Source organism: Epargyreus clarus, unplaced genomic scaffold (genome assembly GCF_041222505.1).
Source record: "Epargyreus clarus isolate Ecla_fem2 unplaced genomic scaffold, WU_Ecla_fem_2.2 ptg000006l, whole genome shotgun sequence".
NCBI lineage: Eukaryota > Metazoa > Arthropoda > Insecta > Lepidoptera > Hesperiidae > Epargyreus > Epargyreus clarus.
The window spans coordinates 10,279,843-10,296,660 of NW_027332214.1; the positions used below are offsets into that span (position 1 = coordinate 10,279,843).

The 16,818-nt window shown below is 35.4% G+C and overlaps 2 protein-coding genes across 2 annotated transcripts in view; one reads left to right on the top strand and one right to left on the bottom strand.

Annotated features, from left to right (window-relative positions):
* GluProRS (Glutamyl-prolyl-tRNA synthetase) overlaps positions 1-16,818 on the top strand; it is a 53,970-nt gene that overhangs the window by 9,065 nt on the left and 28,087 nt on the right. The window lies entirely within an intron of this gene.
* LOC140742937 (uncharacterized) lies at positions 846-14,263 on the bottom strand. Its single transcript, XM_073074020.1, has 8 exons — positions 14,126-14,263; positions 13,557-13,875; positions 11,705-12,105; positions 4,532-5,530; positions 3,083-4,420; positions 2,729-3,000; positions 2,247-2,614; positions 846-1,520 (listed from the first exon to the last, which is right to left on the bottom strand). Exons 2-8 carry the CDS (start codon positions 13,866-13,868, stop codon positions 1,269-1,271), a joined length of 3,942 nt encoding a protein of 1,313 aa, XP_072930121.1. The 5' UTR covers positions 13,869-13,875; positions 14,126-14,263; the 3' UTR covers positions 846-1,268.

A 16,818-nucleotide genomic window follows, 5' to 3' on the forward strand; every position in this document is an offset into this window, starting at 1 on the left:
ACATATGTGCAGCAATATTAAATCTCGCACTAATCGACTAGGGGAGTGACGTCGTCCAAACAAGTTTTCATCACTTTTCCTGTTAGCATGAACAACTTTTTTGTTTTCCTTAAAAACCCTTCAATAATAACCTTTAATTTAATTAATTAAAGGTGTCGGAAAACCGGTGTGACACCACCGCTAAATATTTCTATAAATAATAATTATTATTAAATTTTCTTAACTTTCTCACTGCCTCTTCAAGAAATTCACAGTAATGGTATGTTAAAATGATGCTTCATGTTTTTTTTAAAGTAAAACAATAAAAACATATTATTTAATGATTATATTATTTTTGTTTTCACCTTGTTACCCTTGTTCCTTTTATCATTTTTATCATTTACATTTATATTATACAAATGGGCAATTTTTCTTTTTTTATATTTTCAGTACAATTATTTTTCTTAAGACATAACTTACACCCGGCATGTAATAAATGTTTTTTTTTTTTTTTATATGAGTAGCATATAATATAGGACGAGCATACAGTCCACGTGATGGTAAGTGGCTACTGCCGCCCATGGACATCTGTAATCAACCCCAGATAGGATTAGATATTCCTACCTGAGGTTGGCCACAGATGCGCCGCTACCCCTGAGGTCTAAGCTGGAACGCCTCGGAATAGTTTGTCTCCCTTACCACGCCCTTCAAACCGGAACACAGCAGCGCCTAACACTGCTGTTATTAGGTAGAAATAGGTGTGGCGGTGGTGCCGCCGGATCCGAACCACAAAGGGTTCTACCACCTTCAAAACATATAGTATAACATAATGTAACAATGATGAACAATAATGAAATAAAATAATATTAAAATTAAACTTAACATTTAATTAACCCTTTCTAAATAATCTTCAAAACTTAACGGTAATTCTGATAAATAATAACGTAAATAATAAGGTTGCAACAACACAAAAAAAACCTCTATCTGAGTATAAAGTAAAGAAAAACAGAATGTTATTTCTTTTAAGTAACGTCGAGATACGATACAGTCTTAATTTACTTTTAATACTTACATAGGAACATAAAAGTTATGAACGTAATTTGAAAACCCTCTTATAATTATATAACGCAATATATCGTTAACATTATTATTACGATACAATATGTAAATAATTATTCGTTTAATACATATATAGCGTACCCATCGTAAACGCAAAGTAAACAAAAATATACATCCTCCTTTATAACAAACAAAAAATTCTTAACCATTTTACATTTTGATTTCACCAATTACCAATCATTACACTCGTAACCATCGTTAATAAATGTATTATCAAAATTAAATACATATTCTATGGATATTCTGTACCTTGGGTGCATTACCAACATTTTTTCTAACAGTGTTATAAAAATCACAAGTTTTTTCATATCGTAATCCTGTTGAGCCCTGCTCCTTTGGTCGGCCCAATAATGGTAGTAAGCATTATAAATTGACTCCTTCAGTTTATTATTTCTTACGAAATTATTAATTATACTTATTTTCTGAAACAAAAATGTATACTTTAGTATAAATAAATAAACGTTTTTTACACTCTCAGCCCCACACTAGGATTCCCTGTATCGTGGGTGCTATGGACACACACAAAGACAAATACACAAAAACCCAGACCCAGAAACAGAAATCTAAATTCAACATTTAGAAATCTGTCTGGCCGGGGATCGAACCCGGGATCCTCCGCGCGTCAGACCGGTATGGTGACCGCTCCGCCACGCGGGTCGTCACGTCACAGTATGATCAATAATTGAAGATAAATAAGTGCGAAGCTTTTATAAGCAATACAATTGGTTCATCCTGACGAAATGTAAAATTCTGCAAGGTTACTAAAACCAAGCATTAGATAAATGGCCGCTGTGGTTATATTTTAGAAGCCTATTTAAAAAGGCAAAAATTATGTTTCGCAAAAATATATTGTTTTATTGTAGCCCATATATGCACATATAGCCATTATATAAGAGATATAAGTGTATTAGCCAGCTAATACACTTATATCGCTTAATTAACACGCTTTTATTTTTATTTTTCAATAATATGTAATATTTATTATGCCCACGTTATCAAATCATATTAGAAGTCATTGAATATTTTTTCTGAGGATTCATATGATTCTTGTAAGTGTTCCATATTTTCCAGAAATCAATTTATAGATACTGGGGCCACTTAATAGAAATATATAGGCCACATAAAAATGCGTCAATACTTATACTCACCTGTCCCTTAAATCCAAATCTTTTCATAAACATAGTGCCACAGAAATGCGAACTAGCAAATTTTGACTTTTTGATCATTTCATTTGGGACTGTACCAAGTGTGCAAATCTGTTTATATAAAATATCATTGTTGTACAGTCCTGGTAACAGTTTTCGGTTGACAGCCATTTCGTAGAGTACTAGGGCTGTGGACCATACATCCATTTCAAAGCCAGCCGAGTACCCTAATATAATCTCAGGTGCTCGATAGCTCGCAGTTCCAGTGCTAGGTATAACTTTAATTTGGTTTACATAGCTCAAATTATCAAATCCACACAGTTTTAATGTATTATTAAAACTATTTATTAAAATGTGCCTGGGTTTAATATCTGAAACAATACGTTCATTACATAAGCAATATAAATCGTGATGCATAATGTTTCTAATGGCACATTTATTATAATTTGAAACCAGCAAAAGTATTAGTAATAAAATAAGTTTACCTGAGTGAACCATATTGTTGCTTTTTAAAGCCATTACAGCTCCCACTAGCTGCCTGGCGTATTCTTGAACACGTTCTATACAAAATGGCTCATTGGCTTCAGTCAACACCTGCTCTAGATTTTTTTGATAGTAATCCATTAAAATGTACCACTTGTTAGCAAAACTAAAGGCGCTTACTAAATAAACGGTAAACAAATCATTCTTAGGTCTGCCGTTTTGAAGGGAGTACATCATATGTTTCTTAGTCATGTTCATGGTGTGTTTCTTCGCGCTGAAAAAGAAACATAAGGAATTGCATTAATTGTTTATGTATCATAAAATGAATCTTTAATAACTTAAAAAAGATACTTTACTTTAACGATTTAAGTGCGTAAAGTTTTCCACTGGGATGTTTACATTTGAAAATCCTGGAGAATTTCCCCTGATGAATTGTTGTTAGTATAGAATATTTCGTGCCCAAGTATGCGAACATTCTTTGTTCCAGTTTTCGTGCAATATTCATTTTCATATTGGAGTTTTTGGAAGTATATGGAGTCATCAATAAGCCTTTCTTATTTATTTTATCGTCACTAAGTAATGTGGTCGGTGCGGATAAACAATCGCTGTTGGCTTTTGGTTTACTTTTATTATAATCTTTATCAACCCGTTTATCCGCCTTCATTTCTTCATCATTCGAGTCTTTAGGGTATTTTTCATCACTTTGTTTTTCGGGGTTTGTGGGCTTTTTATGTACTGCGTTCATATTAGAAACAGGTTTCATTTTTACTTCGCTGTTTTCCTCTTGTTTATTATCATTGACAATTTGCTGAGGAACAATATGGTTCACGTCAGGAAAACTAGTTTGGATGTGAATTTCACTTTCATTATATTTGACATCTTTTATTTCCATCGATTGTGTAACAGTTGTTTCAAATTCCTTATCAACTATGACATTATCTGAAACTGTTGTTTTATTTTCATGATTTGTAATGAGGTTTTGGCTTCCAATGTTTTCCTGTTCTGTCTTTCTATCAGGAGTATCGGTTTTATTCTGACTTTGATTGTTAGTGTTTTCAGTCTGCTTTACTTGATTTTCAATCGATTCATCTTTATCATTATAAAATTGATTTTTTTTTTCCTGTTGGATATTTTCGATAATATTAGTTTCTCTGCGATCAGAATGTTGATTCTGTTTATTATCAGCGTTAACAGGATCCATAGAAGCATCATTGGTCATATTGTCAATGCTCTCTTGTTCCTCGGTTTCAATATTATTCTCAGAGTTTGCAGATATTATTTCATTTTTACTTTCTTCGTGTTTATTTAAATCTGTGTTTGTTTCACTATCCATAATGTTATTATTTACGGTTTCCTGCTTACTAGTCTTTGCTCCTTTTCCTACCTTACTATTTATCTCCTTATTCTCAGTAATACTATCATCAAGATTCTCTATTGTTCCTGAACACAAATCAGGAGTGTCTTGCTTATAATTTAATTTGTTCCCACAGTTATTTCTATTATAGTACGTGGCTTCTGTTACATTATGTAAATCCGTAACCACTCTTGGTATGACAATATCTTGCTTTTCTTCTTTAATTTTTATTGGTACTACTACTTCATTGTTCGACATTATATCAATTTTATCACGAATTTCTGGTTTATCTAATTTATTATAGTTTTCAATATGTGTCGTGTGAGTATGTATATTACTACTGAAAAAATAAATTTTAATTATAATTTTTATTTGTAGCTATTAAAATTCCACCTCAAAAATATAACCGTTTTTAAACCAACATTTAAAGCACAAGTAACTTAAGTCATACCTGAGTTGTAATTCCTTGGCACCTTCAATTGATTGCTTTATTAAATCATCATCTTCTTCGCCTTTTAATATTTTAATTAAGTCTAATGCATCATTCTCATAAGCACCAGGGGACATATTACAATTTACATCACTATTATTTTTATTAGTATCTGTCTTCAGAGACATTTCAGTTTGCATTTTTTTCATTTCTCGATCACATATATCTAAACTTTGGACGATTTCATCAACATCAAAATCATTCAGAAAATCTAGATCGACGTTTTGTTGTACGCAAGTTGAATTAACTTTGTTGCTGTCATTGCTGTTACCAGGTGGCGGAATTGGTTTGTTGTTATAAACCACGTTAATCACAAGCTTAATTTTTCTATACTCTTTAGTTTTTTGTGATTGTTTTTTAATAGGAGATTTAATGCTATTCTTGTGGTTAATGCTTCTCGCCTTTGAATCTAATTTCTTTTTTGTTAATATATCTTTAGTATCTTTTCGAGAATTCTCCTTATTGCAAGCAGCTGAGTTAGTCGGTAAATCGGTTTTGTTAATTTTCTTCGAAGCCGTTAACTTACTTAAGTCATTTATGTCATATTTTTTTGTTACCTTTACAACACTTTTCACAGAAGTCACCTGTCCGATTGAACATTTCTGTGTTTTGTACTTTGTCTTCAAATTATCGCTAGAATTACTTGTTGATGGTTTTGATTTTTCCATACATTTTTTGTTTACTTTCGATGTATTCTTAACACTATGTTTTATTTCATCTTCCTGGTAATTTGATTTTATCATAACTGGTTTGTTGGGTTTCACGACTTTATTCAGAGCTCTTTGCTTGCTCTTTTCTTGCTCTTTTGTGTTAGAATGATTTGGTAAAGTTTTAAAATTTGGTTGTTTTTGAGTTTTCACAGCTTTTTCAGATTGTTTGGATAATCTATGATTCTCTACCCACGATGAGCAGCCAGCGCAATCATCTATTGGTTGTTTTATTAAGTTACTTTTTATAATGTTGTCTGTTGGAAATTTAAATTTCGCGCCAACCATAATGTCAAATAGTGACTTCAACGACGGGAGGCCATCTTATTTTTTTTTACTTGTCAAATATGTCTGCCGTGTAATAAACGTGAATTGTCGAACTAAACCTTTTTATTAATTATACCTGGCCCCGTACATGGCCCTGGATCTACGCCGGATATAAAATACCAGCTTAAAATTGATTGTGAAGATTGTGGATATTGAAGCCGTGGACCGCAAATTATATTGCAACGGGATTGCGAGTCGTCGGAGTGGTCGAGAGTTCATTCAAACTTCAACGGTGAAATTGTGAAAAATTGTGGTAGTTATTTAGCACCCAACACTCTTAATCAGGTATAATTACATATAATTCGACGATAAATAAGGTCAGTAACATTATATTATTGGTATAATAACGAATATAAGTGTATTGTAAAAGTTACCTACGTAGAATACCTTCACAAAAAGAAATTGTAAATTTCGTTAATTCGTTACTGTTTGCCTTAATAAGATTGTAATTCAGTCAGTTTAGAGTCAAGACTATTTCTAAAATAAGACAAGTGTACATAAGCAAAGTAAATAAGTGTAAAAATTGTAAAAGTTCTAACATGTTAAATACATATTGTCAATTTCAAATAATATTGTTGTAACAACATCAATAGTTTCTGAGGCCTTTATGTAATAGTCCTAAGTACCTAAGTAAACATATGCTATCTGTGTAAATTTCAGGTCGACTGTGCCAGGCTCCCAAAATGACCGAGGAAAAAGAGTTAATTAAAAAACGTGGCAGTATCAAAGGTCGAGTAACTGCATTCGCGACGTATCTGACGGCATTAAACGTGTCTGCGATTAATCCTTCTGAGGCCAGGGAGTTACAATTACGTATTGGTAAGATCGAATCTTTATATGATCAATTTGACGAGGTACAATTAAAATTGGAATGTCACTCTGAAAATATCGAGTTACAATTAACTGAACGAAACGAATTTGAGAAACAATATTATAAATTACTTGCAGAGGCACAGGAATTTTTAGAAAGCTACAGAGAGGGTCAAAAGTTAGAAAATGCATCTAATTCACGCACTAATCAAAGGTTGGTTAAGTTGCCCACTATTCAGTTGCCAAAGTTTGGAGGTTCATATGAAAGTTGGTTAGAATTTCGCGATACATTCTCAAGCTTAATTCACAATAATGATGATATTGATGAAATTAACAAGTTTCATTACTTGAGGGCGTCTCTGATGGGTTCCGCTGCCGTGGTAATTCAATCATTTGATTTTTCCGCAAAAAACTATTCCATAGCTTGGAATCTTTTGTGTGATCGGTTTGATAACAAACGTTTATTGATACAGAATCATGTCTCAGCTTTATTTAATATTGAACCAGTCACAAAAGAATCATCTAGTAATTTAAAGCGGGTAATTGATTCATTAAATAAAAATTTAAGGGCTTTAGAATCATTGGGAGAACCGGTTAAACATTGGGACACACTTCTAATTTATGTCATTACGCACAAGTTAGATGTCAAAACATACCGTGAGTGGGAACAAATTAAAGGTAATTTACCCAAAGATAAACCAATTAACCTGGATTCCTTTCTTGAATTTATGCATAATAGGGCAGATTTAATTGAAACAATAGAACTGTCACAAAACAATTCTGGTAACAAAAGTACAACTAAAATTAAGACAATGTTGTCTGTACAGCATGGTTTTAATAATAATAAAAATAATTCATCTGCACCGTCCATGAAACCATGTCCTAACTGCAATGGTGAACATTATTTAAATAATTGTCCTTCATTTATAGCATTAAGTAGTGAAGAGCGATATAAGTTAATTCCTACATATAAAATTTGTTTTAACTGCTTCCGTAGTGGACATTATGCAAATTCATGTAAAAAACCCGGTTGTAAAGTATGTAAGCGCAAACATCACACATTAATACATGTTAACGAGTTTAGTGTGAAACGGGATGTTCATACCACATCTATACCTAATGTACCTGCTAGTAGGGATGCAGTAGTCCAACCGGTTGGAAAAGCTCCACAGTCCAGTTATATTACTCTGACGGGAAGTGTCACTACTACAGATGAAAAATTCGGACATAGTGATGTTCTATTGTCCACTGCATTAGTGAAACTGCATGATAAGAACAATTGCGAAGTCATTGCTCGTGCAATATTAGACAGTGGCAGCACTTCATGTCTTATGACCGAAAGATTACACAAAAAATTAAATCTCCCAACAACCAGCACCGATAGATCTGTGATAGGTATAAATAATGTAGCTTCACACATTAGTCAGATGTGTCGATTATCAATCAGTTCGTTAAATGAAAGTTATTCAGCATGTTTAAATTGCTTCATTCTTCCATCTATTACTAATAATGTGCCTGAGTGTCAGATAGATATCACTAGTTTACAGATCCCATCTGACATTTGCTTAGCAGACCCTTATTTTTATTCGCCCGCCGCCATTGATTTAATCATCGGCGCTGATATGTTTTGGGACATTTTAGGTTTGCAAAATATAAAATTAGGTGACGGAAAGCCAATACTTTATGAGACTAGACTTGGTTGGATAGTTTCCGGTCCAATTAGTGGTTACTGTAAATTGTCGTTGCCACATAATATTAAATGTAAATTTTGTAAAATTCATAAGGAATCTTCACATCATCCTGATGATGACATTCAAAACCAATTAATGCGTTTTTGGCAGCTTGAAGAAGTCAGCCCTCAGTCATGTCAGTACTTCCCTGAAGAAAAATTATGTGAAGAACATTTTATAAAAAACACCACTCGCCTCGCAGATGGACGTTTCTGCATTAGGGTCCCATTAAAACAAACACCCGACGTGTTGGGGGATTCACATCAGCGAGCTAAACATTGTTTAATATCGTTAGAGCGCAGACTTAAAAAAGATAATTCGTTTGGTAAAATGTATAAAGATTTCATGTCCGAATACGAAGCATTAGGTCACATGACAGAATGTAAGCCTTGTACTGCGGGGCCCAATTACTTTATACCCCATCACGGAATATTACGTGAGTGTAGTACGACTACTAAATTAAGAGTTGTATTTAATGCAAGCAGTCCTACTACGTCAGGTGTATCATTCAATAATATTCAGATGATAGGAGCCACAGTGCAGGATGACCTTCTGTCGATACTTATAAGATTTCGGCAACATCGGTATGTATTGGTAGCTGATGTTGAAAAAATGTACCGGCAAATAGTCGTGCATTCTGATGATAGACCATTGCAGCAGATAATGTGGCGTGGAGATCAGTCTGATCCCATTAAAATTTATGAATTAAATCGTGTTACTTATGGGACTGCTAGTGCTCCCTTTCTTGCTACGCGGTGCATTAAACAGATCGGTTTAGACTGTAAAGATCCCAAAATAGCAGATATCATTATTCACGACTTTTATGTCGATGATTTAATCACAGGAGGTGAGGAAATCAGTGAACTTTTATATATACGTGAGCAGGTAACTGCAGAGCTCGCTTCAGCCTGCATGCCTCTAAGGAAGTGGAGGTCTAATAACCTTCAGTTGTTGTCTGACTCTAATGAGCCATCGCTAGAGGTTAATATAGGGGACACTGAGCCGAGTAAGACACTAGGCTTGGGATGGCATCCACTATCGGACCAGTTTAATTTTCCCATTAGTCCAACTATTGCCAAAGGAAATACAAAGCGAGATATTTTGTCGGTAATTGCCCAAATATTCGACCCCTTAGGACTTCTTTCACCTTGTATTATCCGTATGAAAATAATTTTACAAAAATTGTGGCTTCACAGGCTGGCTTGGGACGATGAACTTCCATCTGAAATAAGTCCGATGTGGAATGAAGTGGTAGATAGTCTTCCGAGTCTAAGCAGCCTTCGCGTTCCACGACATGTTGTCTGTGACTTACCTACTCAGCTAGAATTGCATATATTCACAGATGCTTCGGAGCAAGCATATGGTTCGTGTATCTATGTCCGAAGTTTTGACGCTAAAGGTCAGATTTCAATTAATTTATTAATAGGTAAAAGCCGAGTTGCTCCAATCAAACCTACGACAGTTCCTCGTCTCGAACTTTGCGGTGCCTTAGTCGGTGCTCGTCTATACGAGAAGGCTGTTACTGCGCTGCGAGTCAAAATCGCACGTGTAACCTTCTGGACTGACTCAACCATAGTTTTGGGTTGGCTAAAAATGTTGCCGTCTAAATTACAGCCATTTGTGCGTAATCGAATCGCTGAAATATTAGATAAAACCATTAACTGTATTTGGAGACATGTTCCAACGGATAAAAATCCAGCGGATTTGATTTCTCGTGGTGTTAGCGCTAATGCTCTTCAGTCTTGTCATCTGTGGTGGCATGGACCAGATTTCTTAAAATGTGATGAGTCCCACTGGCCAACTTGTCCAACTGTAGTTGATAAATTACCTGAAACGCGTAATACCATTTCATTACACGTTACATCAAAGCTCCCTTGTGAACTTATAGATTTCAGTCGCTTTTCAAATCTAGCTAGACTTCAACGAACAGTAGCTTATGTGTTACGATTTGTACGGAAATTAAAAAAGGAACCAGGTAATAAAACAAGTTTTTTGAGTACTGATGAATTAAATGAAGCGTTAAAACTAATAATAAAAATTTCACAAATGCAATCATTTCCGGAATACAGTTTATTAATTAAACATCAACAATTATCTCGTAAAAGCCCATTAACTAAATTTAATGTATTTTTAGATAGTGACAATTTAATTCGTGTCGGAGGTCGGTTAAATAATTCTAATTTTTCATTTGAGAAAAAGCATCCTATAATGTTACAGTCCACACATCATGTTACTAAATTATTATTCGAATGTGAGCATAAAAAATTAATGCATGCCGGTCCTCAATTATTGCTAGCTACAATTCGTGAAACTTATTGGCCGATAGGTGGTCGCAACTTAGCAAAGAAATGTTTTCGTCAGTGTGTGCGTTGCAATCGATTAAAGGGTAAAGTGATTGCTCCGTTGATGGGGGATTTGCCACGGCAACGGCTCGCGTCCGGTGGATACCCATTTGATAGTGTAGGTGTTGACTACGCGGGACCTGTGTCTTGCGCGACCCGCTCTGGCCGTGGTTGTAGATTATTTAAATCCTATATTGCTATTTTCGTCTGTTTCACAACTAAGGCAGTACATCTGGAACTAGTGAGTGACTTAACTAGTAATAATTACCTGTTAGCGTTACGCCGATTTATATCGCGTAGGGGAAAACCGTCCCATATTTTCTCAGATAATGGTACCTCGTTTGTTGGTGCATGTAACGATTTAGCTAAATTTCTAAAGTCTAATTGTGACTCTCTGGCTGAGAGTGCAGCCTCAGATAACGTAGATTTTCATTTCATACCTGCATATAGCCCACATTTTGGCGGTCTTTGGGAGGCAGGTGTTAAGTCGATAAAATTTCATTTAAATAGAGTGCTGGGAAATTGTAATCTAACGTTCGAGGAGCTTACTACAACACTAGTGCAGATAGAAGCTATACTAAACTCTCGGCCACTCACTCCGCTATCGTCGGATTCAGAAGACTTGACACCTCTCACACCCGGTCATTTTCTCATCGGCCGGCCTCTCACTGCTATTCCTGAGAAAACTTATGCTGGAGATATCCCTGCCAACAGATTGACGCGCTTCCAACGTATACAGCAGTTACGCCAACATTTCTGGACACGGTGGAATAAGGAGTATATCTCTGAACTCCAACAGAGAGCAAAATGGCGATCGTGCAAGCAGTCTCTGAAACTTAATACTATGGTCCTAGTGAAGGAAGACCATACTCCTCCATTGAAATGGAAGCTGGGCCGAATAGTTGCTGTGCATCCTGGTTCGGACGGAATCTGCCGTGTAGCTGACATCAAGACGTCTAACGGCATCGTTCGCCGGTCATTCAGCAAAATTGTCCCTCTGATATATGATCCAGAAACAACTATCACAGATTGAAAGCGATGCTTTCAACGCGGGGGAGTATGTTGGAAATTTAAATTTCGCGCCAACCATAATGTCAAATAGTGACTTCAACGACGGGAGGCCATCTTATTTTTTTTTACTTGTCAAATATGTCTGCCGTGTAATAAACGTGAATTGTCGAACTAAACCTTTTTATTAATTATACCTGGCCCCGTACATTGTCAGTTTTTAATTTCGGCAATTTAATGTTATTTTTGTTTTTACGCGTACTCGAAAATGTGGTATCGATAATGTTATTTTGGGAATTTGTGATATTTTTTTGTGTGACAGTATTGTAATTTTTTTTTTGTAATTGTGTGTTTTCATTTGGCAAATATTTGTCTTTCTTGTTTTGTTTCTTTGTTTTTTGTGTTTCTGTTAAATGCTTAGATTCCTGGTTGGATTTGTCTCCCAAACTTTTTAAGTGCATTATCGGTTTTATTTTTGTCGACTGATCACATCTTTTCGATTCTGTATTTGCTGGACTAGTTGAATTTGGAGTAACGTTTGGCGTGATCGATACAAGAGTGTTGCCAGAAACACACCTTTTCGATGCATTTTTTCGTGGTATCTTATGTTGCTGCAAAACACATGCATGTTGAGAAGTTTTAAAATACTTATCGGCGAATAGCGAAAAAGTTAGTGAAAATATGAATAATAATGTCAAGTGGTTCCGCTGCCCATGCACATTTACAACCAGCCCTATATACATACCGTTACTAATTATATACATCTACTAGATCAGTGCCAATTTTGAAATCAGCCCCAGTTTTACGTTCAAATGTCATTTGGTCATCATCAACATTTTTGTAACTCATCATTTCCTATTGCCTGGCATACCTACGTCTGTCTGGGATGTGCTAAAAGTCTGAATGATAAATGTGTGAGGAGTCCATGTTCTCCATGCTAGCCATTTGATTTGTTAAATTTAATAAGAAATTTTCTCTCGTCGTTAAAACTACTCAAATTTATAATATCCATTACAACAAAAAATGACGCACGTCGATGATACAAACCGATATCATAAACAGTAAACTATCACTGCTAATAGTTTGCATATTATATTGAAATAACTATTTTTGTCTAAAAATACGCGAAATCGTGTGTATAGTTAGTAAAGAATAAAACAAGTTTACGTGGGCAATCGCTGCTAATCATAATACTACGAGTACCTAAGTTACACTTACGTACTTGCAATATTTATTAATAAAAAAATGTTTTCAAAAAATAAATAGTTTAATCCTAAGTGTTCATTATAATCTTACCTAAATTTATTAAATGAAATTCAGCTAAAAATGGCTATGCACCCCCCTGAAAATAATCCTGGCGACACCAATGATAATGGGTACCAAAAACAATTCCGCCACCACTACACGAGGTAGAAATCGACGTGATGTTGGTAGCAGTTGAACTAAAAGGTGGCCTATAACCACTCATAAGATATGTTTAATACTGCGCTTGTTTTATTTTTATTAGTTTATCAAATTTGCGATAAACACTAACAAGACCGCGAGTAATAGTTTGTATAATTTGTTGATACAATATGGTAGTTTTTGTACGTTTCTTTCTCATACATACAAAACGAGCGAAATGCAAGTGGAAATGCCTATTTGAAATTGCGTTATTTATTGAATCAAGTTATAGTTATTAGAAGAAGAACTGATTAATATGAGCTATGCGAATTTGTAAGTCATTCTATATTTATTGTGCGTTAATTAGTCTGTTTGTACTTTTTGAGCATAGATTAGTAAAGATACTTCGCCGCCTTAAAATTGAATGAAGCCACAAACGGCTGATTTGTCAGTATTTTCTTTTATTTACTAGAGAAAAATTACGAATAAATGATTAATACTGCGTAATTTACATAATAAATAAATAAGTATCTCAAATATTTTAGGGACATTTTAGTTACATTTTCTTGTTAGGAGTGAGTAATCTTTACTAATCTATGTTTTTTGAGTAGTTACTTACACTACTTAGGTATTTCTACTTATCTTGTAATACCCACTTCATGTGAAATAAAATACTTACCCAAATGGATGATTTAGAGTCCAAACCAATGCTTTGCAAATAGTTCGAAGCCCAGCTGGCTTTTTTCACGGGGTTTTTAGGCGAATTTACAATTTTATCCACCTTTTTATCGGCGCATATATTTGAATCCCGCGACTGGTCTTGCTCTTGTAGGAGTTTTATTTTCTCGCAAGTTGAGTTGTCAACAAGCGGTACTAGAATGTTGTTGCTCATTTTCCGCCGTTTAGGCGACGGAGGATTACTTGGAGACATGTTTGGAATAATAACGATATTCGGACTTTCGTATTGCGAGAAATATAATTCTGAATTCATGCCTAAGCTGTAACAAAACGATATCCTAAGTAATATGACACGAACATGCTCCTGTATGTTATGATCAAATATGTGCTTATTCCATTGTTTTTTCTCTAGTTTTGAAATAATGAAGTTTGGTAAGAAATGTACAACACAAAACCGTAAATATTTATAATAGTCCCAGTTCGTAGAAATCAAAAATTATATATAACTAGATTTTTAAAAATGAATAGGACTTTGAAGTACCTATTTTTTAAAATAAATAATTAACTTACCTCTATTTACACTACGCGTGCACTTACCGGCATCAAAGACGCAAAGAAGCAAAAAATACGTCATTGTGAAAGAAAGTGCTAACTCGACAAATACCAAGTCTCCGACTGACAATAATTTTTGTATAGCTCGAAGGTGCCTGATTTGACAGATAAAATATGACAGTGACATTCTGCCATTTCAAATTGGATACTCCATTATCCTTTTTCACAGGATAAAAATATATTATTTATTTTATATTGATATATATTTTAATTAATTAAAGTCAATTTATAAATATTAATAAAGTTTGGGTTCTATCCTTATGACACTTATCCTACTTGTGACTCGTTTAATCTAAAGCATTCAGGTTAATCAAAAAATGTATATTAAATTTAGTCGAAGTATATGTCGCAGGCAGTTGAGAATATAATTCGATATTAAGTGGGTTTCTGTTCAAAACATTGTAATTAGATTATAGTTTTTAAATAAAGAACACTGTATTAACTTTACGATAATTTCTGAACGAATATTTGATTTAATCTTAATAATTAAAATTTGGAACTGTATCGAGTAAACACTTGACGAACGCCATTGAACAGAGCTGTTTGGCGGGAATTAGGGGCGTGGTCTACCCCTATATAAGAGCTCATCCTGGCAGGTGCAGGCAGTCTATCTTCGGATAAGACTCATGAAAGAGCTCTGCTCCCAACAGAACTGTTGGTTTACCTGGTACAGTCTAGCACTGTATATTGCATAAGCGGAATCGCTAGCGCGATACCCTATGCTTTAGCTATATTGCCTGAACAAGGCGATACGCTATTTGGGTGGACGTGTGGCCACTATACGAACACATAGAGCTGAGGCTCTGTTCGTCTCCATTCGGGTGGTTGTGTAACCACTATACGAACATAGAGCTAAGGCTCTGTTCGTCACTATTCGGGTGGCTGTGAGGCCACTATACGAACATAGAGCTAAGGCTCTGTTCGTCTCTATTCGGGTGGTTGTGTAACCACTATACGAACATAGAGCTAAGACTCTGTTCGTCACTATTCGGGTGGCTGTGAGGCCACTATACGAACATAGAGCTAAGGCTCTGTTCGTCACTATTCGGGTGGCTGTTTTGCCACTATACGAACGTAGAACTAAGGTTCTGTTCGTCATTATTCAGGTGGTAGTGTTGCCATTATATTAACGTAGAATTAAGATTCTGTTCGTAACTATTTTAACTTTGTTTTACTATTTGTACACCTGTTATTTTATTGAGTGTTGTCCTATCCTGTAAGATTAGTGTGTAAATCAACCTTTTGATTATTATTTATGGCTATTTAATCCCTGCAATATGGGAATTCCTAATCCTGACATACCTTCCTTGGCTCCAGATCCTACATCAGAAGTGGGATCGGGACAAGCGCAGGTGTTGCAGGCTAAGGATCCATGGCTTGCAATGTTAGAACTTCAAAGCCGTAACATGGCTCAATTAATCGAGGCTATTAAAACGCCTACTACCCCTGCGCCTATGATACGCTTGCCCGAATTTAATCCTGATTTACCTGATTCTAATGCTCTAGCTTGGAGTAATACCGTCGATGTATGTCTGACCGAGAAACCGCTTCAGGGTGGACCCCTTATTATTGCTCTAAGTAAAGCCCTAAAGGGCAGTGCTGCCACATGGCTTTCCCAAGTATCGTACGCAGGTATGACCTGGTTAGACTTTAAGAGTCTTTTTATTTCTCGTTTTGAGGTAACTGAAACTGTAGCCGCTACTCTTATTAACCTCCAAAATGGCCAACCAAAAGATAATGAGTGTATAGCTGCGTATGCTGGTCGTTTAGTTTCCACACTTACTTCTAAATGGAATCACCTGAGTATAGAGCAAATCGCCGTTTCTACTGTATTAGCACATGTTTCCAAGTTTGATTCCCGTGCTCACCGTTTGGCATTTACTAGCCAAATAACTGATAGGCATAAACTTCAACAAGAGTTAAGTGTTTTATCATTTAGGAAGGCTGAGAAATCCAACCAGTATTCTTCGAGCTCTCCTAACACATCGGCGCCAAAGAAGGTCATCTGCTTCCACTGTAGGGAGTCGGGGCATGTAGCTCTGCGTTGCCCAAATTCATCCGAGAGGCAGCCGGATGGTACGAGCAAGGCTGATGGTAGCCAATCATCGAGTAGTCAACCAACAGTCAAACGAGTAGAAGCTTGTAAAGTACAACCTGTCACGGGTTTATTTAAGTAATTTGGTGAGACCCTTTCATTTTGTTATAGTTATGGAGCTGAATGTTCTCTTATTAGTGAGTCTTTTTCTAATAAATTATCTGGCAAACTTATAAACATGAAATTGTTAAATTAATTTATTTTAGACATTACAATTTTAATTTTTATTTAATTGTTAAACTCTTTAAATAGTAATAAATTATGCTCATGACCGTGTAAGAAAAATGCCTGAATGTCCAGTTAGTGTTATTGAGGACGTCAATTATGACGGTAATGATGATAATTGTTCTTTCACTGGATATATTATAGCTACAATTTACAAGATGTCTATCTTGACTCTTGTTCTGGTTGTCTATCTTGACTTGACGCCAATGAGGGTTGTCTATCTTGACTTGACGCCAATGCAGGTTGTCTATCTTGACTTGACGCCCATGAGGGGTTGTCTATCTGGACTTGACGCCAATGCGGGTTGTCTATCTTGATTTGACGCCAACGA